The 26,903-nt window shown below is 52.8% G+C and overlaps 1 protein-coding gene across 1 annotated transcript; it reads left to right on the top strand.

The window, feature by feature from the left end:
• Positions 1-9,678: 9,678 nt before the first annotated feature.
• Positions 9,679-18,045, top strand: NPPC (natriuretic peptide C). The gene is made up of 3 exons (XM_066345518.1): positions 9,679-9,881; positions 10,341-10,636; positions 17,602-18,045. Exons 1-2 carry the CDS (start codon positions 9,792-9,794, stop codon positions 10,614-10,616), a joined length of 366 nt encoding a protein of 121 aa, XP_066201615.1. The 5' UTR covers positions 9,679-9,791; the 3' UTR covers positions 10,617-10,636; positions 17,602-18,045.
• Positions 18,046-26,903: the final 8,858 nt, after the last annotated feature.

Here is a 26,903-nt window from a genome sequence, read left to right as displayed (position 1 = left end):
TGAAGAGCTGACCGCAGAATGCTCCCATTAACACACCTGTCAACCAGCACTGTTCTGACCAAAGAAAGAAAGAGAAGCAAGGAGAGATAGGAAGAAGGAAAGAGGGGAGAAAGAGAAGGAGGGAGAGAGGAAGGGAGGAGAAGAGAAAAGATAAAAACTCAATTCAAGAAGAGATGTTTTTACCTGCGTAATCTATAAGCACACGACACTAAATACGGCCCAGATCCTGACTGTGAACTAATGTATTATGTATAGACAACTCCCAGCCATGGAAAAGGTCATACAAAATAATGTTACAGGAAAAAGTCGATCACAAGATATTATGTGCACTGGGATTCCAACTAGGCACAAGTTGTGCTGGGAGGATCTGAAAACCTAGGAGGGGAACAGGCAGGTTGTGTTGTACTATGGAGGTATGTGTGTATTTTGCTGTTAGTTTGGCATTTCTGGGCAGGGGGTGGGGGTGGCACTGTAACATTGGGTAAATATTCTATACAAGAAGTTAAAAAAGGATTGATTTTAAAAGTCTTCATCACTGCACACAACTAAATTTGATGCTGCCCCAGTGGTCTCAAGCTCAATCCCTAGCCTGCCCCCCCCATCCCCGCCCCGGGCTTGCCGAGCACGTGAGAGCAGGTGTGCGAGGGCAGCCACTGGCGTGGCCAGCAGGGGCTCCGCCCCAGTGAACGCCCCCTGGGCACCTGGGGAGCTCCCATCACATGAGCTCATGCGAAAGCCCAACGCATCCGGGTCTGTGATGAACACTGGCCGTTCCTTTCTGGTCCCACCCCGCTGGGGAGGGGGGGGGGCAGGAGCTCATCACTGCCCGCAGGTTTTCTTCGGTCAGATAGCTGCCCAGAGCATCTCCTTTCCCTCCTCTTGTCCTCCGCGTGCCCCCAGGAGTCACAGAGCTGCCCCAGCTCCCACCCTGGGGCTTCACATCAAGCAGAGAGCTGACCACAGCCTGCTCTAGGGCTGGGGTAGGGGAGGCACATCGAACAAGCCCTCCTTCCCACCCAGCCCTGCCCCCACCCTCATCATGGCCACCGTGAGTTCAGAGCCCACCTGGACTCGAGGCCCTGCGCCTACCTGAACCAGTATCTCGTTTCTGTCTCAGTCCCAGACTCACGGCGACCCTAACCGCAGCGCCCCACCCCCACCCCCACCCCGTGGGTGTCCACCAAAGAAGATGCTAGGAAGGAGAGTCAGAAAGCTGTGAGGACCCCCAGGGTGGAAGCAGAGGCTCCCACCAGCGCAGGTGCTGCCCCTTCCCTGGCGGCCCAGCCTCAGCGTCCCTCCCCACCCTCGATCCCTGGCTGCTGTGGGGGGGGGGGGTAGGATTTTCCGGTGGATCAGAGCTGATTCATTCATTTGATTTCACTGCATGCCAGGCCCCCACTGCTGGGAATCCAAGGTGAGTCCCGGTGGTCTTTCTCTCAAGGACAATTGAAGGGAGAGTGCCCACCCCCACCTCTACCCCGACTCCCCACCCCCCCATTTCCCTTTCAGAACCCTGTCCCAGCTGGCTCTGGCCCCAGACCACCTAATTCATGCTGGCCACCCAGAAGGACTGGTTTCCTCATCTCCCCCAACCTGCGACCATTGTGTTCCCAATGAACCTGGCCCTGCCCTTTCCAGACCTCCCAGGCTTTCAAGTGGGAAAGAACAGGAAGAGGAGACAGGGCTGTCCCAGAGAAATGACTGCTGATAGATACGACAAAGGCCCCAGAACTCTGAGAACCCCCACCTCAAAAATGGCCACAGGTGGCGGCGGAGCTGTGTCCGTTTCTCTGCCAAGCCACAGACCGCATTCCCACGGGAGCCACTCTGCGCAGGGCGGAGACAGCTGTTCCTCGCAGCAGATGTTCTCGCACGAAGCAGGGGAGCTGCCCCCGATCTCGATCCCCATGACTCGCTGGAGGTGAGCCAGCTCACCCGCTGGGCCTGAGCAGCCTGCCGAGCCCAGTGTGCAGCTGAGGGCAGGTCGGGTAGCCAGTCCGGCCCTCTGTGGCCCCATCTGCAAAATGGGGCAGCTGGTCACTTAGCCAGCAGCCTTCTTCTGTGGGGGCAGAGGCTGTCCTTGTCCCTGCAGCCCCCCTGAGGCCTAGGACCATGCTGGGTTTCAGTCCCTGTTCATTCATTTAGCAGCTACTGTGTGGCAGGCAGTGTATAAGGAGCAGGGGCTCCCTGAGATGGACATAGGAATTCCCCAAGAAGGTGGTGGACAGAGAGAAGGCGGCCCCCGTGGTATCAGGGCTGTGACAGTGACACGCTCAGGGGCTGTGGGATCCAAGGTTGAGGCTCCCCTGCTGTCTCTGCTGAACCAGAGGAGAAGCCCATGGGAACCAACAGGCCCAAGAAGAGCCTCAGCAGAAGCATCACCCCAAAACATTCCCAGGTCACCCCACATCACTTCAGGTCCTGACTGGGCCCTTCTGCCAGAAGTCCTGGGGGGTCTCCTGCATTGGCAGGGCTCAGAAACTGTCTCACGGGTCACACGTCTTTTTCATGAGCCTCACCTCCCAGGAGGTTCTGGGTGAGCAGCCCTGACCACGCCCCACCCCCCCGGGCTGACCACTGCTCTGCTGCCCTGGGGTCATCTGCCTGCCGTCCGCACCAGATGAAAACTCAAAGGGACAAAGAGGAGGTGGCATGCCCACGGCAGACACGGGTGAGTCTGGCACCTGGAGGTGTGAAATCGGGATGCCCAGAGTATGACACTTCATCCCTCTGAGCCCAAGGTCCTTCAGGGTAAAAGGAAGGGGCAGGACCCCACTGTCTGGGCTCCCCGATCGATCCGGGCACAGTTCTCCGACGCCAGGCCCCCCACCTCCCGGCCCAGCCTGCAGATGCGGCTCTCTGGCCCCCGTCCCTCGCCTCAGCCACTACCCAGCTTTCCAGATTGTCTCATAGCACATCACTCATCACACTGTATTTCTCTGAGCTCTGTGGAGCCTGTTCTGCTTGAGAAACACATTTGGATCTAATGGGGTAAGAAGGTGCTGAAGTTAGAAATATTTGCTCAATTTAGTAATATGTATGAGCATATGTTACATTCATTTTACCCAAGTTAACTCTCCCCCTCCGGGCTGGAAGCTGGGGTCAGGAACTGTCCAATTCCATAGTGTCAGTGTGATGTTTTTAATCACCCTATAAAATCATTTAAAACACGAGTTTCCAAGACGACACAGCCAGCGTGGTCAACCTGGACCCAATCATCGAACGCAGTCTGGTGATTTGCTTCGCTATTTTCCTGGGGGACCCACAGGTCCCTCCTAATTGTGCTTCTCTACATGTTGTCCCCAGTGCCCTTTTAGCCACCGCTGAAGATGTGGGGAGAAGGCCGGATGTCCTCACCTTCACATCAGGGGCTGTCTGGGGGCAGCAGGGCTCTGGCAGACTGCTTATTCAGGCATGAAATGTTGGAGAGGTCAAGCAGTGACCTGGCACTGAGGTCCTGGGTTGCCCTGGGGATCATGTTAGAGTGTCCAGCCAGGATAGCACTTACCAGGTCAGCTGCTAACACTGATGTGTGCCCACTCCACACAGAGACGGCCTCCCCTCCTCCCCACCTCCCTGGACCCCAAGGGCCCTGGTCGGCTGCTGGGTCAGGAATTCTGAACCCTGCTGAACCCTAAGCCGAGGCCTCTTCTCCTGCAGTTTTGTGCCCCTGAGGTAAAACAGGCCAGCATTTGGGGGGTAGGACTCTTCTTCTCCTTGCCCAGCGGGCACATAGACACAGGAACCTTCCCCAATAATCCAGGGGAAAAGGTTTGTTCTATGATGTGGCACGTTGAGCCCAGAAAGAATTCACACAGGCATAAGGGTGGTTTTCAAACAATTTATGGTGGGTTTGGAGGGGGTGGTTGTTTGTTTGTTTGTTTGTTTGTTTGTTTGTGTTGGGCTTAAAAGTATTTTCCAATTCTTGTGGAACCCAGATTGCAAAAAATACGTTCCCTAACCCTCATCACCATCTGGTTGTCTCTCTCTTGCTAGTGTTTTCTGGTCATTCTCATTTTAGAAAATGACTTCTCACCCAAAAATAGTTGGTGACCACACACTCTTGGGGCAGAAATCTACAGAGGACTCTCCAGCTTGGAAAACCAAGAGGAGTGATGCCCCCAGCAGACTGGTGGCCCTGGACCCTGGCAGACCCATCCCTAGTCCCTTTGAGGCCCCTGTTATCTGGGGAGAAGCCCGAAGCCCCCTTCCTTGAAGACTGTGTGATCTCCAACAGATCTGAAACATGGCCTCCAAGATCAGACAATAGATAACGCTCCTCCAGGCACACACCGAGAAGGTAGGCTCGCTGCAGGGACCCCGAGAGTGGCAAGGGGTGGCTCCCTAAGGCGTGGAAAAGCTCCAGAGCCCAGGCAAGGCCAGCCAGGTCCCCAGGCACAGGGCCTGGCAGCAGATCGGTTCCTTCTGCAAACATCTGGTGCACGCTGCACGCTGAGGTCAGGATGCTGCTCCGTCCTGGGAGGGGAGGGCCCCCTCCCTCTCCACCCCCCTCACTTTCTCAGGGTTTAGGCCTCAGCTTCCACTGTCTCGCCTGCCTGTTGACAGCCTGGTGGGGAGCGGTTGTCTCCCCCTCCGCCAGGAAACTGAGCCTGTCTGTTGAGGCTATCCATGGAGCTTATCTGTCTTTTATTTGCAAGGGGGGTGGGGGATGGAGGGCTAAGCTCTGACGTCATGGGCCTGCGTAGGACAGCAGGGTTGGAGGCCATCTGCAGCAGGTGCTGGCAGGGCCCCTGGGAAAGAAAAAGGAGAGCAGCTGGCTCATCAGGTGGGGGTGTCCAGGGTCAGACAGAGACTTCATGTCACGATGAGGTTAAGCTTTCCCAGAATTTCTGGCCCTGGAAGGATGGATGATGCTACCTTGGCCTCCAACTTCTCTCCTAAAGCCAATCCCTGTAGGTGCAGGAGGGTCTAAGCTCAAGACCTGGCCAGCCTGACCAGGTGGTGGCGCAGTGGATAGAGCGTCGGACTGGGACGCAGAGGACCCAAGTTCAAGACCCCGAGGTTGCCAGCTTGAGTGCGGGCTCATCTGGTTTGAGCAAAAAAGCTCACCAGCTTGAGCCCAAGGTCGCTGGCTCGAGGAAAGGGTTACTCAGTCTGCTTTAGCCCCCCGGTCAAGGCACATATGAGAAATCAATCAATGAACAACTAAGGAACCGCAATGAAGAATTGATGTTTCTCATCTCTCTCCCTTTCTGTCTGTCTGTCCCTATCTGTCCCTTTCTCTGACTCTCTCTGTCTCTGCTGCAAAAAAAAAAAAAAATTACCTGGCCAGATCACGGCCTCTGTGTCCTCCATGGGTCCCCATCACCAGGGAGTGTCAGAGGTGCTGGTGCCCCCCGTCTGCGAGTATGTCTGTGCAGTGACATTCAGATCCTCCTGCCATAGCAGCTTTGTCCTGCCTGCGCCTAGGGGTCGAAGCCTCGCCTCCCGCCTCCTGACTCGCTCTGCTTTTTCCCAAGTATAGGTGGTGAAACTGAAGGCCCCATGCAGTGATGAGACTTGGCCAGGGTCCTGCTGCAATTTCCCTGCCTGGCCTCCGTGAGATCTGCTCCCCGCCTGTTCAGTGTCCTCTCTGGGAAGTTATGCAGCTGGAAGGGGGCCCCTGGGATGAAATAATTGCAGAGAAAACAGATGGGCGGCTGAGCTATCCTCCCCTCCATAGTGTGCTTGACAATCCTCCTGTTTGGCCCCAGGGCCAGGAGAGGGCGCCGTTCCCCAGGGAGCTGGTTCCCACCTCCTGGGGAGGAGGACTGGACAATCCTCTTAGTCATCCCTTCCCCAGCCTCCCAGAAGCCTTTATTTACACCTTTTTCAGGGCAAGTATCCTCATCAAGGTCCAATCTCATCGTCCATAGGGTCCTGCTAAGGGACTGAACAGCCTCTGTCCCAAGAAAGGGCCTGTCTGTAGCAGGTGCAAAAGTCTTACTTACCCTTCGTGGAGGAGGGGAAAAAGGGAAGAGGGACACACAAGAATGGGGTCTTTCCTCTCTGTGGCCCCACCTTTCAGAAGTCCCGGAGGGAGAAGAGATAGTCCCAGCCATACAAGTCTCTGATGCCTAGGGCTTGGCACATGTCAGCCTGGCTCTGACTTTCCCCACCCCTGCACTCTCTCTGGGTCCCCCATAACTGACCACTCTCCCTCAACCTCCTCTTTTATGCTCCCCCAGGCTGGCTTGCCCTCCCCACCCCCAAGATCTCAGTCGGCTCCCACTTAATCACATCTCCTACCTCCAGAACCTTGCGCCCCAGACTTGCCTGTCCCCGCCTGCCTCCTCCGGCACCCCCGGGGTCTGCAGCAGTACTGCGCTCCCACTTCCCCAGTCCACAGGCTTGCCCTTCAGCCAGCGCAGCCTCTCACTGGATTATGTTTTATTGCACCCCTCTAAGCCTGAGCGCAACTCCCTTTGCCCAAAGGGAAGTGGCTGTTTTCCATCTAGATTTCCCTTCTCTCTTCCTGCAGGGTCTCCTTTCCTGTCTCAGCACCAGCTCTTCCTTCCCTGGGAAGCCCACCCTCTGGTCCAGGCGAGGGGAGCTCCCCTCCCTCCCTGCCACGAGCCTTGCAGCCTACAGAGCTAGTGTCTATCTCCTGGGGGCTCTTCCTAGCCGGGTGGAATTTCACAGACTGCGGAAATGCTCAGTGGCTACTCAGGCAGTGGATGGGTGGGGAGTGACAAATGACAGGACTCCCCGCAGAACCGCCAGACCTTTTTCTTGCCTCTGCCATTGGGTGGACTCTTGACACTGAGCATTCTACGAAGTGCCTTGAACAGCTTCTGTTCAGCTGCTCAGTGGCTCCAGCTTTCCCAGGCCTGGCTCCTGGGGCCGGAGTAGAGGAAGCAGACCTCATGAGAGAAAAGTACAAAGGGACCCGAGTGTCCAGTCCAGGCCCAGGAGGGACACAGAGTCTCCTCTGCAGCTTCCTGTGCGATGGAACCTAGGAGGTCAGGGGGCCGACAGCTGCTATTGCCAAGACAGTCATGTGCCAACCACCTCCCTCCCTGCGTGTCCCTCTGCGCTCCCTACGACCCAGGCCCCAGCTCAGCAGGAGCTGTTGTACAGTCTGCCCCAGGGAGGCCCTGCTCCGTAATTCACTCTAATTTAGTCTCAAAGCTCAGACAGGGAGACCCGGATAGCTACCCGCTGTCACCAGGTACATTCAAGAGACACAGAAGACAGGAACAGCCAGCCTACAGACATTCAAACAGAAAGAGGTGACTATAGAGCACCAGGTGCTTCCAACCTGTCCTTAATAAGGGGTTTCAGAGGGATGTAGCTGTTGCCCCCGGAAACCAGCCCAGTGCTGGGCTCTAGAGTGGGTCTGCCCAACACAGCTGGTGTAAATAAAGCAAACCTCCGAGAAGTTCCAGTTTCCTGCATTCCTTTTCGTCCAGTAGGCAAAGAGGAGAGGGGACTGATGGACCTTGAGAGCATTCTACTAGGTGAGATAAGTAAATCAGAAAAGGGTAAGAACTATAGGATTTCACAGGAATATAAAATTGAGATTTGTGGTCATTAATAAAAGTGAAGTGGTTACCAGGGGAAGGGGGAGAAGGGAGTAAAAAGGGACAAATATATGGTGACAGAAAGTGATTTGACTTTGGGTGATGGACACACAAGGCAATCAACCATTCAAATGCTATAGAGATGTTCACCTGAAACCTATGTATTCTTTTTTTAATGTTTATTTTATTGATTTTAGAGAGAGGAAGGGAGAGAGCAAGAGAGAAACAGGAACATTGATCTGTTCCTGTATGTGCCCTGAACAAGGATCAAACCCACAAACTCTGTGCTGTGGGACAATGCTCCAACCACAGAGCTATTCTGCCAGGGCGAAACCCATGTACGCCTATTGACTACTTGTCACCCCATTAACTTTAATTTCTAAATAAATAAATTTTAAAAAATAAAGAGAGAGGGCACTGTCATTGCCCACCTGGATATCCTTCCCTCTTCCCCCTTGTTGCTCCTCTTCCTATCTCCTCAGCAGAAAGAGTGGTGCCACTCTACGAATGTTACCTCAGAGAGGCAAACTGGGGGGGCTGCCTGGAGGTGGTGAGTTGCAGATTCTTCTACCCGAAGTCAGGCCTCAGGTGTAGGTTACATCTTAAACAAAAAGTCCTACGGTGGGTAGGGTTGGTAGGTGGGCAGTTCCTGACTCAGTGTGCCAGGGTGGGCTGTGCAGGATGTAGAGAAGGCTTCTCCGCAGAGCCTCCTCCTAGTACCTGATTCTCCCACCTCTCTTGATTCCAGCTGCCCTCTGGCATCTGGTGCAGTATCCTCTCTGGAAAAGCTGGAGACTAGCCAGTGCTGAGCTCTAGAATCAGTCTGCTCGGCTCCCTAAACTGGTGTAAATAAAGCAAGTCTCAGAGAAGTTCCAGATTGGCTAGTCTTTTTGTTCAAGAGGCAAAGAGGAGAGGGGCTTCCAACACCCACCTGGAGCCTACCCCTCTTCCCGCAGTCTCAGCTCCCCAGCCAGCGGCCACCGATGCAGTTTCCCGGGCCTCACTCAGTTCTCAGAATGTTGGCCTCTTAGCCTCCGCCGACCACCTAGAAGGTACGCCACACAGCCCGAGAAAAGGGAGTCCTGAGCAGCAGGCCATGTCCCACAGCTACATAGTCACAGAAGGGGAGCTTTCTCTATGGGAAAACGGGAAGGCGACAACCTGTCACGCTCACCGAAGCCAGACTGATCTCGGGGCTAGCTAACCCTCTCCAGCCTGTGCAGGTGCACAGGACACTGGAACGGACAACCCCACCCTGTGGATCCTCGCGTGGGTGCAGACAAGGTTAAACGTGCCCCCATCGGCGCAGACGGAAGCCACCGCCGGGTCAGACACAGGGAGGTTCTGTGTCGCGGAGCCCGGCTGGGTGCCGGGGATGGGGGGGGGGGGCACACGATGCTACCGCACGCACGCAGAGCCCCCTGCATCTCGGGCCTGTCCCTCGTAGCCCACCTCGTTCTCCGTTCTCCGTTCTCAAACACGCCAGGAGTGAAAAGTTTGCACCCTTCTGTGTAGGACTTGCGCTCCCCCCTGCGGCCCGGGCAAATCCCGCTGTCCCTGCGGCCAGATCTCCGACCCCGTTCTCTGCTTTCCTAACCCAAAGGCACCGCAGCGATCGGAACTCCCGGAGAGCAGGTAGAGGGTGGAGCCGCAGCGCCAGGCCTGAGCCTGTCAGGAGCCCGGGGAAGAGTTTGGCAACAAGGCAAATCTGCGAGGGGTTCGGGCTCTGCCAACTTTCTGGATATGTGACTTTGGGCAAGTGATTTAATTCTTCTGAGCCTGTCTTTGCACCTTCAAAGAGGGAAACTGATCCCTTTCAGGGAAAGGGTGTGTGTTAAGGTCCAAGTGTTTGTGCAGGACAGCCAGACCACCGACGCTTGGCACACCAGGGCGCGCGCTTGCTGCAAATGGAGTTGCCCTTGCGCGCCCCGCTCTGCAGCTTTGAGTGCAGTGGGGCGAGAACCCGCCAAGCGGCCGGATCCCTCGGGGGTGAGAGGAGGGTGGGGACAGAGGGGGAGCCCCCGCGGCCCCCTCCCAGCCCTTGGCGCGTGTGCCATTGGCCCGGGCGGACCGGTGGGCGGGGGGATGACATCAGCGGCAGGTTGGATTATAAAGGCGCGAGCCGAGCCGCGGGCTCAGAGCGCACCCAGCCGGCGCCGCGCAGCTCTGGGACCCACGTCTGCACCGCAGCCCCGCCAGCCCGCTCAGCGCCTGCTTGCGCATCTGCCCTCGCTGCCGCTGGTGTGTGCGCTCCACCCCACGGGCACCATGCACCTCTCCCAACTGCTGGCCTGCGCCCTGCTGCTCACCCTACTCTCGCTCTGGCCCTCCGAAGCCAAGCCCGGGGTGCCGCCGAAGGTGGGTGCTGTCGCGGGGATGTCGGGACGTGAGGGGTTGTGTGGGAGGGCTGGGGGTCTAGGAGGATGCAGCCCGCAGCCCGGCAGGAAGGCGGCTTTCTCCTCTGAGATACGCGCGGGTGAGAGCCGGGGTATCTTCGAAGCTAGGATTCGGGGGGGGGGGGTCTAGGTCCCCAGCCTCGGGAGAAGGTCGACAGATGCGCAGCCCCTGCCCCAATGTGGCCAGCCAAGCCAGAGGCAAAGGAAGGGAGGATAAGGGGCTCCCGGAAGGAGCGGACAGCGGCGGCTGCATGGCAGGTGGATGTAGGGCCGAGTTGTCCCGCATCTGTAGTGCGCGCTCTGGGCTCGGAAGGGACAAATCGCGCTGGTGGGCGCGTGCGGATGGAGGATCAGGGCCCCCCAAAGTCCCCGGCACTGTCGCCGCGCGTCCCTTCACCTGCCTGCCCTTTTCTTCGGACAGGTCCCGCGAACTCCGCTGGGAGAGGTGTCCCATGCTGAGGGCGGCAGTCAGAAGAAGCGCGACAAGACTCCTGGAGGCGGCGGCGCCAACCTCAAGCCCGACCAGTCGCGACTGCTCCGGGATCTGCGCGTGGACACCAAGTCTCGGTGGGCCCGCCTTCTGCAGGAGAACCCCAACGCACGCAAAATCAAAGGAGGCAGCAAGAAGGGCACATCCAAGGGCTGCTTTGGCCTCAAGCTGGACCGGATCGGCTCCACGAGTGGCCTGGGATGTTAGTGCGGCGACCCCTGGCGGCGGTGAGTACCATGACCCTGGCCGCCTGACCCTCCCACACACCTAGCTCCCCTGCCGCGCCTGCCAGAACCTAGCTTGAACCCCCGCCAGAACCCAGCCCGAACACCCGCCCGCAGGCTGGTTCCTCTGATCCTCTAGCGCTTGGACCGTTTCGCCTCCCAATGGTCTTTGGAGGGGAACCAGGCGATAACGACATGAGACCACGTGTGTGTGCTAGGCATTTGCCCCCAACCCTGGCTATCATCCTATTTTACAGATGGAGAAAGTGAGGAATGAAGTGGTGAGGGAAATTTGGAAAGGGCAGAAATGGCTCAGGATGGGTGAACCCACCTGGCTTCCTCTAGAAAAGCAGAGACAGTTTGGGGGGTTCTCACCCCTCCCTGGACCATAAGCTGATCAGCAGCACTGGCTCCAGTTTGACAAATGGGAGCATCTAGGAGGGTGGTTTGTGGGGACAGAGGAGAAAGGGCATCCACACGAGCCCAGGGAAAGTTTATCTGCCTGCCTCTACATCATGGTGCCAGGCAGTAGGCAGCCCAGCGGCTGTGCTTCTTAGCACTGTGGTCCCTAAAGTGAGACAGACTTGGAGAAATACCTGCTCTCTCACTGTAGAGAGAATAGCCCTCTGTTGGCATCACCAGAGGGCTTTTCTGTCCCCAGAGCATTCTGATTCGTGTCCCTTCTTTAAACAGTGGCAGTGCGCAAACTGGTCTGTCCAGGGTCCTGATGCTGCTGCAGCCCATGTGACTTTAGGGTCAAACCTCAGTGTTTGTGACACTATTTGACAGCAAGATTAAAAAGAGAGAGAGAGAGACTAAAATAAACACTGCATTAAAATAAATCTTATATTTTGCTCCAATCTCAAACTCAACACGTCTCAAACTGAGCTCCTCATCAACCTTCCACACCCATCATACCTGGGTTCCCTGGCTTGGCCTCCTTGCTCTCCACCAGGGCTAGAAACCCCTGTGCTGCCTCCAACCCCTGACGTGTGCCGCCACCAGGAAATGTATTCCTCTCCTTACCTTCTATCCATTCCGGCTGCCCCTCAGTGCCCAAGGAAGCACCACCGCCCAGACCTTTGAAAGCGACACTCCAGTGCTTTGGAATCTAATCCCCGCCAGTTTCCAGCCTTTCCCCTGCAGCCTGCCTGCTCCCACTGCTTCCCACACAACCTGTAGGCCAGCCCGCTCTCCCACCCGAGAAGCCTTCTCCATGTCCACTCTGTTCCCACAGAGGAAACAAGAGCATCCCCTTTTGAAATTCTCTAGTACCTAAGCCTTTTTGTTGTTAAAGTTGTCTATGTAAGAAACGTCCAAATCTGTAGAGGATTTTTATAAGAGTCTATCTGAGCCAAACTGACAACATTGCCAGGAAGCAAGATCTCAAATCTTGCTCCAGAGAATAAGGGCTTTGCAGTTTATTTTATACATCTGGAATGGAGGAGGGAATGTAAGAGCGTATCCCATGGGTTTACGGGGTAGTTAACAAGATTACACGCTCTCTTGAGGGTTGTTATACTCCTGAGAGGTCTGAAAGAATCATTTCAAAGGTGTGTTAACCTAGATGCACAGAAACAACGGGCAGGGCTTGCTTAAGGCAAAGATAACCTTTTACTGAGGAACTTATAAGCCTGAGGAGTAACTACCCTACACCACCTGCCCACTTAGAAATGTGTGATCAGATCATTCTGTGAAGTTATTTTCCACAGAGCCCCTTTTTCATCCACAGTTCCCCCATTTGGTCATAAATCAATCCAAAGAATGCATTGCTTACCAACCTTTTGGTTGGATGGTGTGGTCTCACAGCATGAGGAAGTCTCAGAATCAACATCCTCTTATTGACCTTTGGGGGTGGGGCAACACTGTAGCTATGGGATGTGAGTGGAGGCCGAATCCCCCCACACACACAAATAGGGGAGGGCAAGTAAATGGGAGGCAGTCAAGTCATAAGGCCTTCAAAAAAACCTCGGAATTTCTCATGAAAAAAATCTCGGAATCATTTCTATCCTGTGACCTATCGTGGTCCTAGTCTTGCTTTCTGTCTCATTTTTCTGTATTTTGCATCTAATATATAACATTTACGTAAGCCATAAAATGAGTATTAACAGCTGTCTTATACATATTCAATAATCATAAATATTTTGGCTATATAGAAAAACCCAAAGAACAAGTATAATTATTACAGCTAATATTATTAGCAGACAGGTAAAGACAATTAAACAGAATAGTTTCTGAGTTCAACATCAATCCATAGATATGCAGGCCTTGTCAGTATCTTGGGGTGGCTGTCTACCTGTGAGGTCAACAGCTTCTCACCCCAGAGGAATCTTTGATGTCCCTTGTAGGCAGAGGCAAGAGTAGGTGCCATTCACAGGTAGGTGCCTGATAAGGTCCCTTTTATTGAGGTTGGAGAGTGTCTTTAGTTGATGTCCTTTCCACAAAGCAATATCTTAAGTCTTTGTCTTCTGGCATTTTCTTGAAGTACTTTATCAAAACTTGTAATAGTATACAATGTCTCCTTTCAGTAATGTCAAATCCTAAGTTCCTTCATCTGATTTAAAGTCCAGCTGAAACGCGCTATGATGCATGAAGGTATGCAAAACCAGGAAAGGGGGTTTGCCAGGGAACCTGTGAGGACAAGTGGCTGTCTTGGGTTTCCCATGGGCCTGACTGTAAGTTTAATTATAGCCATTGTTTACCCACAAAATATCCTGTAAAAGTTTTTTATCACTTACTTTGCAAAGCTTCCCATGCAATGTAGCATAGAAGCAAATCTTTTGAGGTGTTCAGGGGCCCTTCTGGAATACTGCAAAGTTACTTCTAGTAGTTTTTATTACATATGTTTATCAAGATTTTAACCCTCAAAAACCTCAATTTCTAATAGAAACTAGGAAGTCATTTGTGAATACATTTTCTAACCTCTAGAAACATATTTCATAGACATCAAAGTCAATTATTAACATGGATTAAGCCAACAAACTTCAACTGACTTTACTAAAGGTTAATCTGAGATCACATGAACTTGAAAAGAATTTGGGTTAGTTTCTGTATTTCTAAGAATTTTAGAATACCCAATCCTTATAAGTGCTTGCCTTCCAATCAATTAATTTATTATATTAACTTTAACCATACTATCCAGAGGTAGAAAGTTATCGCACATTTACAACATATATATATAGAAACCCAGAGACAGGTGCCAACAGAGACCATTCAGCCATGAGAAAAACTCACTAGTTTATAAAAGAAAACAACATCAACAGTGGATCAAAATTTTGTTTCGGCATTTGGGATAAGAGACACAATTTGTAGCTGTCCTCGACAAGTCAAGTTCCAAATGACCTTTCCCCTTTAAAAATAAGGACAGCTGTTTTCCAATACCTCCAAGAATTGGCTGCCACCTAACCTGCACCACCTGAGGTGGATCCATTTATCTAAATCCTTTTTTTTTTTTTTTTGGAGCTTGGAGAGACCAATTAAAATATACTTTCCATTCATTCCACTTTATCGTCAGCTTTTTCTAATTGTGCACACGGAAGATTGATTTACAAGTCTCAGAAGGATCGCAAGAGCGCCAATGGGAGGCTGACTGTCGTGGGGCTTGTCGGCCTGGGAGGCACGGTCTCCCTTGTTGATTCTGAGACCTATACTCTGCACAGCTTGTAGGGGAAACCAGCCTTCACATGCGCGTCCCTGCACGAGCCAAATGCAGCGACTATCCCTGCAGCCCTGCTTCACGCCCTTGAGGAAATTCGTCCTCAGGCAACCCCGCAAAGATTCTTTTTTTTTGGGGGGGGGTATTTTTCTGAAGCTGGAAACGGGGATAGACAGTCAGACAGACTCCCGCATGCGCCCGACCGGGATCCACCCGGCACGCCCACCAGGGGGAGACGCTCTGCCCACCAGGGGGCGATGCTCTGCCCCTCCGGGGCCTCGCTCTGTCGCGACCAGAGCCACTCTAGGGCCTGAGGCAGAGGCCAAGGAGCCATCCCCAGCACCCAGGCCAGCTTTGCTCCAATGGAGCCTTGGCTGCGGGAGGGGAAGAGAGAGACAGAGAGGAAGGAGAGGGGGGGGAGAAGCAGATGGGCGCTTCTCCTGTGTGCCCTGGCCGGGAATCGAACCCGGGACTTCTGCACGCCAGGCCGACGCTCTACCGCTGAGCCAACCGGCCAGGGCAAGATTCTTAATCATCTAAAAATACCCAAGCAAGGGCCAGCGACAGGGTGCCTATGGCGTCAGAACCACGGCGCTTTCCAAGGAACGGGCACCTCTCGGGGTGAAACCACCCAGGCGCCCTGCCCTTCACGGAGATCTCTCCCCAGGGCTCCCGCTGGCTTCCCGGGGTCTGTATGCCCCCCAGAGCCCATCTCCACCACTCCGGGGCTGCAACAAGTGTCAGCGCCCCATTGGCTGTTTGGGTTGGGGGAGCAAGTGTCCTTTCTCTTTCGGGGCTAAAGAGTCATCTCTTGTTTAACCAGCAGAGATTTTGTTCAGACGATCGGTAGCCAATCCAATTTTAAAAAACTGAAATTAAATTAACCCATTTCTCTTATCCTTTCCTTGGGTTACCCCAACCCTTATTCACCTCAAGGATTTTTTTTTTTTTTTGTATATAATTAAGTGAGAGGCAGGGAGGCAGACAGACTCCTGCCTGTGCCCTGACCAGGATCCACCCAGCAAGCCTCCTATGGAGCAATGCTCTGCCCATCTGGGGCCATTGCTTGGACAACCAAGCTATTTTAGTACCTGAGGCGAGGCCATGGTGCCATCCTCAGTGCCCAGGGCCAACTTGCTTGAACCATTGGAGCCATGGTTGTGGGAAGAGAAGAGAGAGAAGGGGAGGGGTGGAGAAGCAGATGGTGGCTTCTCCTGTGTCCCCTGACCGGGAATCAAACCTGGGACTTCCACACACCTGGCCGGCCCTCTACCACTGAGTCAACCAGCCAGGGCCAAGGATTTTCTAAGAACAGCTTGAATAAAGACAGGACCTGCTACATAAAGCAAGGAGGTCTGGGATTCAAAGAGGAGATTCACCCAAGTTCACCCGATTTGAAGTGGGGAGCCGGCGGGGCACAATGGGCCAATGCTGGGTCTGGGTTCGCAGGGTGGTTCTGGGTGGGCTTTTTCAATATCCTGCCAGCAATGCCAAGTAACTGTTGATGTAAGAAACGTCCAAACTTGTAGAGAGTTTACTTGAACGAAACTAGTGACGTTGCCAGGAATCAAGATCTCAAATGCTCCGGAGAATGACAGCTTGCAGTCTCTTTTCTGCGTTTGGAATTGAGGGAGGACCTGAAGAGTACATAGAGGTGGGAGGAAGCCAGGCAGGGGTTGGATTACAGGAGCGTTTACAAGATTAGTGCTCTCGTGAGGGTGGTTACGCTTCTGACAGGTCTGAAAAAGAGGGTTATTCCTGCATTGCAAGGTTGTGTTAACCTAGATGCACAAAAATGGACAGGACTGGTTTAGAGCAAATGATAAACATTTCACTAGGGAAGTTACAGGCCTGGAGTAGGACTACCCATCAGGACCTGCCCGGGTAGGAATTTGTGATCAGACGACCATGCGGTCAGAAGTTTCCCTTCTGTTACGTTTGGCGCAGCGCCCATTTTTTGTACACTGCCAGAACACTTTCTCAGCCGAGTTAGAGTTGCCTCCGCAGATGAACTCCTGAGCAACTGAGGGCCAGTCGCTAACTGAAGGTGACCCAAAGCACCCCTGGGTCAGTAACTGAAGAACCCTGCCCCACCCAGCCTTCCACCTGCCCTAGGTTTGAATCGGCCTCTTCCCTCTCTCTGCCGGGAGACTTGGCTTTGTCTGACTCCCCCCTGCCCAGGGAGAGGCGATTCCAGCCCCTGCGGCCCGGACTTGAGTAGCTCCCACTGTAACGGCTTTGCTCTCTTGTCTCCAGTCTAAATGACAGAGAGGTGGAGACACAGGCCTCAGACTTTTCATCTGGGACTTAAGCACCCAGTTCAAACTTTAGAATCTGAACAGATGTTATTCTGTGGGTTAGCAGGAGGTGAGATGAGAGCCTGGAGCACCTGGCATGTGTCCCCATCCTTGTCCTGGGATGTGGCGGTCCGGATAGCAGATGATGATTTAGCAGGTGCTGCGCAGGAGGAATCCAGATTCCTAAGGCTGCTCAACCCCTTTGTCCAGGGAAATGGGTCAACCTCTGGAAAGTTCTCTTAGCAGAACACCCGCCTGCTACACCCTTCATCTTCTGAACCCCAGTGTCACCCCCTCCATTCCCATGGCCTTAGTTCTAAGCAGCCACCATAATGACTGTCTCTGATGGTTCTAGTCTTTAGTATAAAAGGCCAATGACACAGACAGGCAGTGGCTGATGCCTGAATGAATACCTTGCTCACGGGCCCCGGGGACACCCCAGACCTCTGTCATCTGTTTGAACACCTGAGACGGCCAGAGAAGGGTATTGTGGGAGAATCCTTCAGGCCATCGAGGCTGGGGTCCCTCTGCGTCTCCTGTTCTATGGAGAGCACCGCAGCATCTCAGGACGATGCCTGCCTCCGGCCCCGACGTGCCCACACACCCATTAGCAGAGACTGAGGAACTGGGAATTCTGGGTTCAAACCTCGGCATTTGTGTTGTGGCAAGAAAGAGAGAGAAGGCTGTTTCCACTCTCTTCCCCTCACCATGGCTCACTGTGCCCCAAGGACAAAGCCTGCAGTTAGCCTGGGGGGGGGGGGACCATCCTGGTTCCACCTGTGACAGGCGGGAAGTGCCAAGGTCCCCGCAGGGGGTGAGGTGGGGGCTTGGAAAGGGCTGAGTGGAAGGGCCCCTCTCCTAAGGGACAGCCTTCAGCAGGTCCAGCGGGGGGCACAGGGGACGCTGCCTCCTGATGCTTCGGGAAAGGGCAGGAAGGTGCTAGGATGGCCTGGCAGCTAGACTCTCTCAGCTAAGGGGTCAGAACTGAATGTCCCATGTCCCCCCTTGTGTTTCAGGATTGGGAATGTGCTCCGTTTTGCTGAGGTCACCCCTGGTCATCTGGAAGCACCTTCAAGGCAATGTGGCTTTTGCATTTCTTTCTTTTCTTCCCCCTCGTGGTACTGGGAATACACAACACCAGCTGTTTTATTATTATTTGGGGAGGGGGGGGTTATGATTTTATTGTTTGGGGTGTTTTTTTTTTTGAAAATGAAAAATAAAAAGTTATATATTATATATATATTATATACATGAAACACACACTTACACCGACGTCATGACAAGGGACAGTTTTTGAGAGACTGACAAAACCAGCTGTAAACATTGCTGTTTGTAAATTCATGTCGTGCCTAAATGTATTTATGTTGTAAAGCTATTTATATTGTTTATAAAGAGAATATTTATAAAAATTTTATTTATGTAACTAAATGAAAGAAGTCAATCATTGTCATGTTTTTGTCCTAACTAGTTGAAAAATGTAAAAAAAAAAAAAAAAAGTCATTCCATGAACATCTTGAAAACTGTCTTTATTTAGCATTGCCCTTGTTTCCTAGGAAGTAGTGTGAGGAGGAGGGAGGATCCAGAGGCCAGGCTTTTGGCCCCCAGACAGATCTGAGAGCAGGGTTTCCAGGTCTGGGTTTCCCTGTATCAGCATTCCTGACCTGCCGAGCCTGACTCTCCTGGGATGGGGCTGACCGTGGGTTTTGTCTTGAATGGTTCCAATCAGCTTGACTGGGTCAAGAAGCTCTGCCCAGAGCACCTGACAGCTGGGAAGTCAGAAGTCGTGAATCGGATTAAAACTGAATCGAGCTGACTGAGGGGCCTCTAAATCTTTTGCACCTTCTCCTCATCATTGGAGGAAAGAACCAAAACCTTCCCTTCTGTCCGGAGGAGACTTGGAAGGCTTCTGCACAGCTCACAGAATGGGTTGGGTCGCCTCATGCACCTTAGCGACTCCGTGTGGTAGACCTGCTCCCAGAGGCCCAAGGCGGGCTGTGTTGACCTCATAGTGGGTGCCCAGGCCGACGTGGAGGCGGGCAATGCGTCCCCAAGAGGAAGAGGACACACCGCCAGGTTTCACATTCGCACAGTGAGGTAGGCATTGCGAGGGGGTTGTGTTTCTTCTTCCCACTTGAAGCTGCTAACAGCTATGGTTCCTGTGCCCTGTGGAGCCTTGAACGTGAAATTAGGAATATTTCGTGCCTCTCTTCCTAGAGCCAGAAGGAAACTTTTAAGTAATTCCAAGATAATCTCAATACATCCTTGGTATAGTGACACTCTGGTACAACCTCCCCTGTATGTCTTCTGTCCCCCGTTGGGTGACAGCGGGGACATTAAGAGCCTTTTGGGCTGGTTACATCAGGGGGGGCCTGTGCCCATTCAGGCACATTGGGAGCTGTTTGGCCCTGAGACCATGGGGTCACAAGCCCAGCTGAGCAGTTCCAGCGGAAAATCGGCGCTGGGGGAAGTGGCCAGTGACCTGGACTTTCTGCTGGCACCTCAGCTCAGTGACCTTTGTTCCCAGGTCATCGTCCAGCAGCCGGTCCTCAGGTGGGAAGGGGCTGACACAGTGACCTCACCCAGCTGACTGGGGCAGATTCCAGGCCTTCCCACCTCCTCAGCTCCCACCACTGCCCCAGCGGATGCCTTGGCGCCCTTCCTTGGGCCTAGTCCCCTGGTCTGGAGTGTGGCTATCTTCCCACATCTCACCCTGCTTCTGGGGCTCAAGGCTCAGGTCCCCGTGAGAGTCAGGGGGAGGGGTTGCAGCACCCAAGCCTCACAGTGCATCAGCTCCCTGTCTGTCTGCAGACCCTGTCCTGGGGGTACCGAACCCCTGCAGAAGCGGGGGAGACGTGGGAGGCGCAGGCAGGCGCACTTGGGCTTTGCTGGTGGTGAGCCCATCTCCCCAAAGCCCTGAGACATAGGGATGGCAAACCTAGGGTTCAGGGAGCCACCTAAAGAAGCTCAAGGTTTTCCCTGGGGACAGTTTCTGGGCTGCCAGTGACCTGGATGACTGGGACTTTCGGGCCCAAGCTACACATGCTGTCCTCCCAGGAGACTCTCATCCCAAGAATTAGCCCTCAGGCGACAGAACCACATACACGACCCTCTCCTGCCAGCTTCAGCCCCGGCCAGGTGGAGGCCAAACCCTCAACCTGCTGGCTGGGATGTTGCCGGCCAGCCAGTTCTCCTTTGACAATCAAAGCTGAAGTCCTGAAATTGCTTCCTTGGCCGCGATGGGGACATGTCCTCCCAGCCAGGACTCACTGCCGGGAAGCCAGGAAGGATTGACAAATATTCCCTAAGTGACAGGGAAAGTTTCGAAACGTCCAAAGATTGCGCAGGTGGTTTTACCCAAAAGCTGCCAGTCGTCTGGCCTGAGCCTGGGCCTCCCTCGCCCTGAGCATGCATCTCCCTTCCTAAGCAGCCGAGACAACCTGCAGTGTCTCTCCCTCATGGAGCAACCACACAACCAGGACCAGCTTGAAGGGATATCTCCAGGGATCGGGCTCGCTGGAGCCCGCTGGGACAGGGCGGCAGTGTTACAGGGTTCCCTGAGAAAGGACAGCTGGGCGGGGCAGAGGCAAAGAGAGTTTCAGGTGCTGGAAGGCCGCCACGCCCCCCCAGGTGTGGTTGAAACATCTACTTGTTGTTCCTCTTATTCGTGCATTCATTGGTTGATTCTTGCATGTGCTCCGACTGGGGATTGAACCCACAACCTTGGTGCATCAGGATGATGCTCCAACCAAGTGAGCTACCTGGCCAGGGCCATTTTACCTTTTGTTTTATTTTTTGTGACAGAGTGAGACAGAGAGAGAAACAGATAGGGACAGACAGGAAGGGAGAGAGATGAGAAGCATCAAGTCTTTATTGCGGCAGCATCTTAGTCATTCATTGATTGCTTTCTCATATGTACCTTGACGGGGGCTGGGGGCTACAGCAGAGCGAGTGACCCTTGCTCAAGCCAGCAATATTGGGCTTCAAGCCAGCGACCTTTGGGCTCAACTCAGCGACCATGGGGTCCTGTCTATGATACCATGTTCAAGCCAGCGATCCTGCGCTCAAGCCTGATGAGCCTGTGCTCACGCCCGTGACCTCCGGGTTTCGAACCTGGGTCCTCTGCATCCCAGTCCGACGCTCTATCCAGTGCGCCACTGCCTGGTCAGGGCCATTTTGGCTTTTATATTACCATATCCAAATCTCCTGACCCTCTCTCTATTTGATCCAGTGAAGACTGATACTGGATGTTGGAAAAACGCGCTGTGATTTTTTTTTATCCATATAGTTTAATAATTATATAGTTATCACTTATTTACTACATAAACGTTTATTATTGTGTGACATACAACATGTGATGTTTGGCTGTGCTAACAAACAACCCCCAAATCACAGTGGCTTAAAATAAAGATTTCTTTCTGGCTCGTGCAGAGCCTGACGCTGCGGGAGGATGGCTCCCTGCCGCCCCTCCAAAGCGGGAGTGTTTCCTTCACCAATGGGCACAGGAGAGAGCATGCTGGGAGGTCGGGCAACCAAGGGTTTCCATCCAGGGGTGGCCCCTGAGGCATACTCATACTAAAGTGGCCAAGACAGGTCAGATGGCTATGCCGGACGTTGAGGCCCGACCCTCGTGCCTGGGATTGAAGGAGACCCAACATTGCAGGGAGCAGGACTGCGCCTGCGCCAACATCGCTCCCGCGTCCAGAGCTCCCTCTGTGTGCGCTGCTCGCCTGTGGTGACTTCCGTTTTGTCTGATGTGAACATTATCCGCCCCATGTCATTTTATCTGTGCTTGATATCTTTGCCCAAGCTTTTATTCTTTCTGTGTGCGTGTGTGTGTTTTATTCAAGTGTGCGTATAAGGTATTGAATAAAATATATGTAATTGGAGACATTTCTGCTTTTTAATAAGGAAACCTAGATTGTTCACATTGATTGCCATTATTGCTTCTGCTTGGGCTGACTTCACCTGAATTTTGACTTTGTGTTTTTTTAAGGCTCTTTGATTTTTTTCTTCCTTTTTACTTAAATTTTTTTCTATAGGCTTCCATGCTTGCTTTCATCTTCTGCAAAGTTTTGGGAAGGCAACACCCTGTTTTAATCATTAGTGTTTCTACTGAGTTTTCCGTGAAACTTACTAAGCCCAACACATATAGTATCATGAAAATCACCCGCCTCCTCTGCCCGTTCTGGGCTCCATTAACATGACCTGAGGGCGTGCGCCTTACCCGGCTGTTCAACCACCACACAGCCTCCCTCCAAAGTTTCTTCAGCTTTCTTCCTGTGGCCCCATTTCCACCGGCTGTTTGGACTTTCCATCCTACCTCTTCCCAGATGGGCCCATTGCACAGTACCTCTGGGTCTGGGCTGGTTTCTCGACCTGCTGTTGGTCCCTTGGCAGCGTGCCCACCCCCATAGGTTATGGTGTGTGTGTGTGTGTGTGTGTGTGTGTGTGTACAAACAAATGTTCACAGCAATATTATTCATAATTACCCCAAAGTAAAAACAACCTGATTGTCCAATGACTGGTGAATGGATAAATTAAAGCTGGTATATCTATTAAATGGAATATTACTTGGCAACTTAAAAAATAAAGTACTGCCTGACCTGTGGTGGTACAGTGGATAACACATCAACCTGGAACACTGAGGTTGCCGGTTCAAAACCCTGAGCTGGCTGGTCACATATGAGAAACAACTATTATGCTTCCTGCTCCTTCCCCTTCCCTTTTTCTCTCTCTCTTCTCTCTAAACACCAGTAAATAAAACCTTTAAAATATATAAAAATAAAAAAATAAAGTACCAATTCATGGTACAATATAGATGAACTTTAAAAACATTAGGCCAGGCCCTGGCCAGTTAGCTCAGTCAGTTAGAGCATTGTCCTGAAACCGCCACGGTTGTGGGTTCAATCCCTGGTCGGGGCACACATGAGAAGCTGCCAATGGATGCAAGTCTAAGTGGAACAGCAAATGAATGCTTCTGCTTCTTTCTCTGTCTCTCTGTCTCTCTCCCCCTCTCCTGCTTCCTCTCTCTGTCTCTCTAAAATCAATCAATTAAAAAGAAACATTAGACCAATTGAAAAAGGCCATATATTTATGACTCCATCTACACGAAAGACCCAGGAATATATAAAAAATAGCAAATCCATTCCGAGTGGTTGCGGGCTAGAGTGGGAGGTGAGGGGGGATAGGCAGTAATTGCTAATCAAGATGGGATTTCTTTTGGGGGTTAAGAAACCATTCTGAAATTGTTGTGATGTTTGCATACTCTGTGAATATACTAGAACAATTGAAGTATACACTTTAAATGTGTAAACTGTGTGGCATGTGAATTATATCTCAATAAATCTGTTACTTTAAAAACAACAAGGTTATTTCAAAAGGGGAGAATTTCAAACATTTCAAAAGACTCAGAATAAAATCAGGTGCTCCGAACCAGCCCTGTTTATGGCTGGGCCTTTCCCAGGAGCGGTGTTTGCTAAGCTGCGTGCAGAGGCGGTAGCCTGGCCCTCTCTCCTGGCACCACCCCTGCCAGCTGGGAGGCTTGGCAGGCAAAAGCCCAGGCTCCTCTTCAGTCATGTGAGCACGAGCCATAGTCCTAAGAAGGGCTGCTGCAAGGATGACAGGAGAGAAGCGTGCCGGGGCTTTCGCTCTGTAGGCCTGGTGAACAGAGCGCCATGATCACCACGAGACAGGGACACGCACAGTCCCCCGCCTCCGGGCCCAGGCTTCCCCAACTGGGAACAAACCGCAGTCCCATCAACGGAGAGAGCAGAATGACCTCAGCATGTGGGAGCGTGCCACCCCCTCATAGCCACGCCCCTGGTCCCAGGGAAACCCCAGAGGCACCAACACTTCCTTCTTTTTTTTTTCTTTTGCAAGAGAAAGAGACAGAGAGAGAGGGAGAAAGACAGACAGGGAGACAGATTGAGAAGCATCAACTCATAGTTGCAGCACTTTATTTGTTCATTGATTGATTTTCATACGTGCCTTGATGGGGGGCTCCAGCTGAGCCAGTGACCCCTTGTTCAAGCCAGCAGCCCTGGGCTTCAAGCCAGCGACCTCAGGGTTTCACACCTAGGTTCTCGGCGTCCCAGGTCAACGCTCTATCCACTGTGCCACCACCTGGTCAGGCATCACTTTCTTCCTTTCCCTCTGGGTTGCCAGTCTATGGTTCACAGGCCCTCAAAGGCAATACTGGCCATGGCCACGCTGTCAATGCCCCCCAGGGATGCTGCTCTGTGGGGCACAGAACTCCCCCTGGGGAAGCCCTGAGCTATGGGTCTCTAAGCAGTGACACTGGGCCAGGTCCACAGCCAGCTTCAACCACCTGTGCTCAGACCTTTGGCTCTTTATTTATTTATTTATTTATTTATTATTTTTTCTGAAGTTGGAAACGAGGAGGCAGTCAGACAGACTCCCACATGCGCCCGACCAGGATCCACCCGGCATGCCCACCAGGGGGCGATGCTCTGCCCATCTGGGGCGTTGCTCTGTCGCAACCAGAGCCATTCTAGCGCCTGAGGCAGAGGCCATGGAGCCATCCTCAGTGCCCGGGCCAACTTTGCTCCAATGGAGCCTCGGCTGCAGGAGGGGAAGAGAGAGACAAAGAGGAAGGAGGGGGGGTGGAGAAGCAAATGGGCGCTTCTCCTGTGTGCCCTGGCCGGGAATTGAACCCAGGACTCTTGCACTCCAGGCCGACGCTCTACCACTGAGCCAACCAGCAGGGCCTGGGTCTTGAAGTCAATGCATGGGGGGGGGGGGTGAAGAGGAGGGGTGACAAAGGGGTGAGGGAAGGTGGCAGGTGACCCCAGGCCATCTCTTCTTTTTCACCATACCCCTATCTCTGCCCTTTGCATTGTCCTTACACACACACACACACACACACACACACACACCGACACCTCCCAACACTCCCCCAAACTGTCTTCCTCCTACGTCTAGCAGCCAAGGCCTTTGTGCTTTAACACCTCCTACTATTGGATGGCCAGAGAGCCCCTGGCTCCCCGTTGGTAAGAGCAACCCCACCTGAGCAGAGCCACGATGCTCTGCTACCCCCAGGTGGCTGCGTGTGCCTCCAGCCCTGGGATCGAGCTATGCTGTTTGGAAGTTCAAGCATCCCGCCTGGTGACCCGCATACCTTAGACGCTCAGAGAAAGTCTGTGGAAGCCAAGGGCAAACTGAAAGCTCCGGCTGATCCCGGATGGTCTGGGGGCCTCTCACGAGCGAGACACAGGGGTGACCCTGGGGGTAGCAGTCACTCACGGAAGGGGTAGGAGATTGTGACAGGCCACACTCTGTTATCAGCAAGTGAAAAAGGTGGCTAGCCTCAAGGTGTCGGCTCCTGTCCCTTGAGATGGTCTCAGAAACAAGGACTGTTCGAGGCAGTTCTCTCCTCTAAGGGGCATAATGAAGGAGGGGCCCCCCACCTAGGAAAGACTCCTTCCCAGCCCAGGGCTTCCTCCCTGCCCATCTCAGCACTCAGAATGACAGAAAAGGCTCCTCAATCTCTGTCACTTCCACAGGCAAAGTTTGATGATTTCCTTTATGATTCTGCGAAGACGGCGTCCACGGCTCCGGCTTCCGTCTGTCTGCTGGCAGTGTTCCACCCCGTCGGCTTGTCCTGCTGAGAAAGTCTCTCTGACCCTTTGCGTTAAAGACAAACACCTCAGGACATGTGAGGCTACCAACTCTCTTGGCCCCTCTGAGCCTCAGTTTCTTAACTGTGAAATGGGGGTGATGCCTAGGTCGGAAGGCTAATCTGAAGATCGGATGCCCCCCTACGGTTCTTAGGTGTTGGCACAGTTGATAGTGAAGAGCAATAAAATGTGCACGGGCCCCGCTGGCAAAGTGTACCAAACGCAGGGATAAATATGGAGCTACTGTTTTTCCTGGGTTATAATTATTGCAAGTAAAAACATATTTCACAGAAAGAAAATCTAAGGAGGATACCTGAAACCATTTCTCTAAGCACAGAGTTTTTAGCTCATCGAAAGCAGAAGCCATTGTGGTCAACCTTATCTGCCAAGAACGTCCTGGATCTGACCAGTTTGCCCCTGCTCTGGTCCTACCCTGCTCAGGCCGCTGCTGTCTCATGCTCAGACACTCATAAGAGACTCATAAGGTCTGCATGCCTTCAGCCTCACTCTCTTCTCTTCTTCACACGGACGCCCAAGTGCCCATTCTCACCCCAGGGCCTTTGCATTTGCTGTTCTAGCCACTTAACCATTTCCCCAGATATCTTCCTGGTGGATTCACTTATTCATCTCTGTTCAAATGCAAACTCTCAGACAGGCCTTCCCCAACCATCATATCTGGAATACCTTCCTACCTTACCACCCCACACAGTAGTTACCGTCATACCCTGCTTTATTTGTCTTCTGACCTTATATTATGTGTTTATTTGTTTATTGCTAGCCCTTTCCTCTAGAATGTAAATTTTAGCAGAGCAGGATTTTGTCTGTTTTCACTGAAAGTCCAGCCTGACCAAGCAGTAACTCAGTGGATAGAGCATCAGACTGGGATACAGAGGACCTAGGTTCGAAACCCCGAGGTCACCGGCTTGAGTGCAGGCTTATCAAGGTTGAGCACGGGGTCGCTGGCTTGAGCGTGGGATCATAGACATGACCCCATGGTCTCTGGAGTGAGCCCCAAGGTCGCTCGCTTTAAGCCCAGGTCACTGACTTGAGCAAGAGGTCACTTGCTCTGCTGTAGTCCCCCAGGTCATGGCACATATGAGAAAGCAATCAATGAACAACTAAGGAGCTGCAACGAAGACTTGATGCTTCTCATCTCTCTCCCTTCCTGTCTGTCTGTCCCTATCTGTCCATCTCTCTGTCACACACAAAAAAAGATTAAAAAAAGTCTAGCATCTACAGTCTAAAACACAATAAGTGCTCAATAAATATTGTGAAATGAATAAGTCACGTTTACAGCCAAGTCCTGGGTAACCACTTACAAGCAAGTTTCAAAAACCATGCAAGGTCTGGGTATATCAGGGAGGTGTCTGAAGGCTTTACAAATTACTCAGAGAAATCGCTGAAATCTCAATCTGTCTCAGAAAAGGGGACTCAGAGCCGTGAAGGAGAAAGTTGAGGACCCCGCGAGGTGGCAGGAAGCTAAATCCACCAACAAGACATTCCAGGACTCCTGTCCTCCTATGGGATGCTCTCGAGAGAGCCCACAGGGTGCCTCTAAGACAGGCTGTCCCTGCCTGAAGCCCACTGTCCCACAGGTAAGTTCAGAAGCCCTCAGGTGCTAAAACAGCAGCCAAAGTCTATGTTTAAAGTGGGGACAGACGGAGACGCAAATAACTGGGTCT

This window comes from Saccopteryx leptura, chromosome 7, assembly GCF_036850995.1.
Source record: "Saccopteryx leptura isolate mSacLep1 chromosome 7, mSacLep1_pri_phased_curated, whole genome shotgun sequence".
Classification (NCBI taxonomy): Eukaryota; Metazoa; Chordata; class Mammalia; order Chiroptera; family Emballonuridae; genus Saccopteryx; species Saccopteryx leptura.
This window is presented reverse-complemented; position numbering and strand designations above follow the sequence as displayed.

Bases quoted from the DNA above. Each gene is read 5' to 3' on its own strand.
- NPPC (XM_066345518.1), top strand. From the start codon at position 9,792: ATGCACCTCTCCCAACTGCTGGCCTGCGCCCTGCTGCTCACCCTACTC. The intron at 9,882-10,340 runs GTGGGTGCTGTC...TTCTTCGGACAG, and splicing joins AGCCCGGGGTGCCGCCGAAG to GTCCCGCGAACTCCGCTGGG.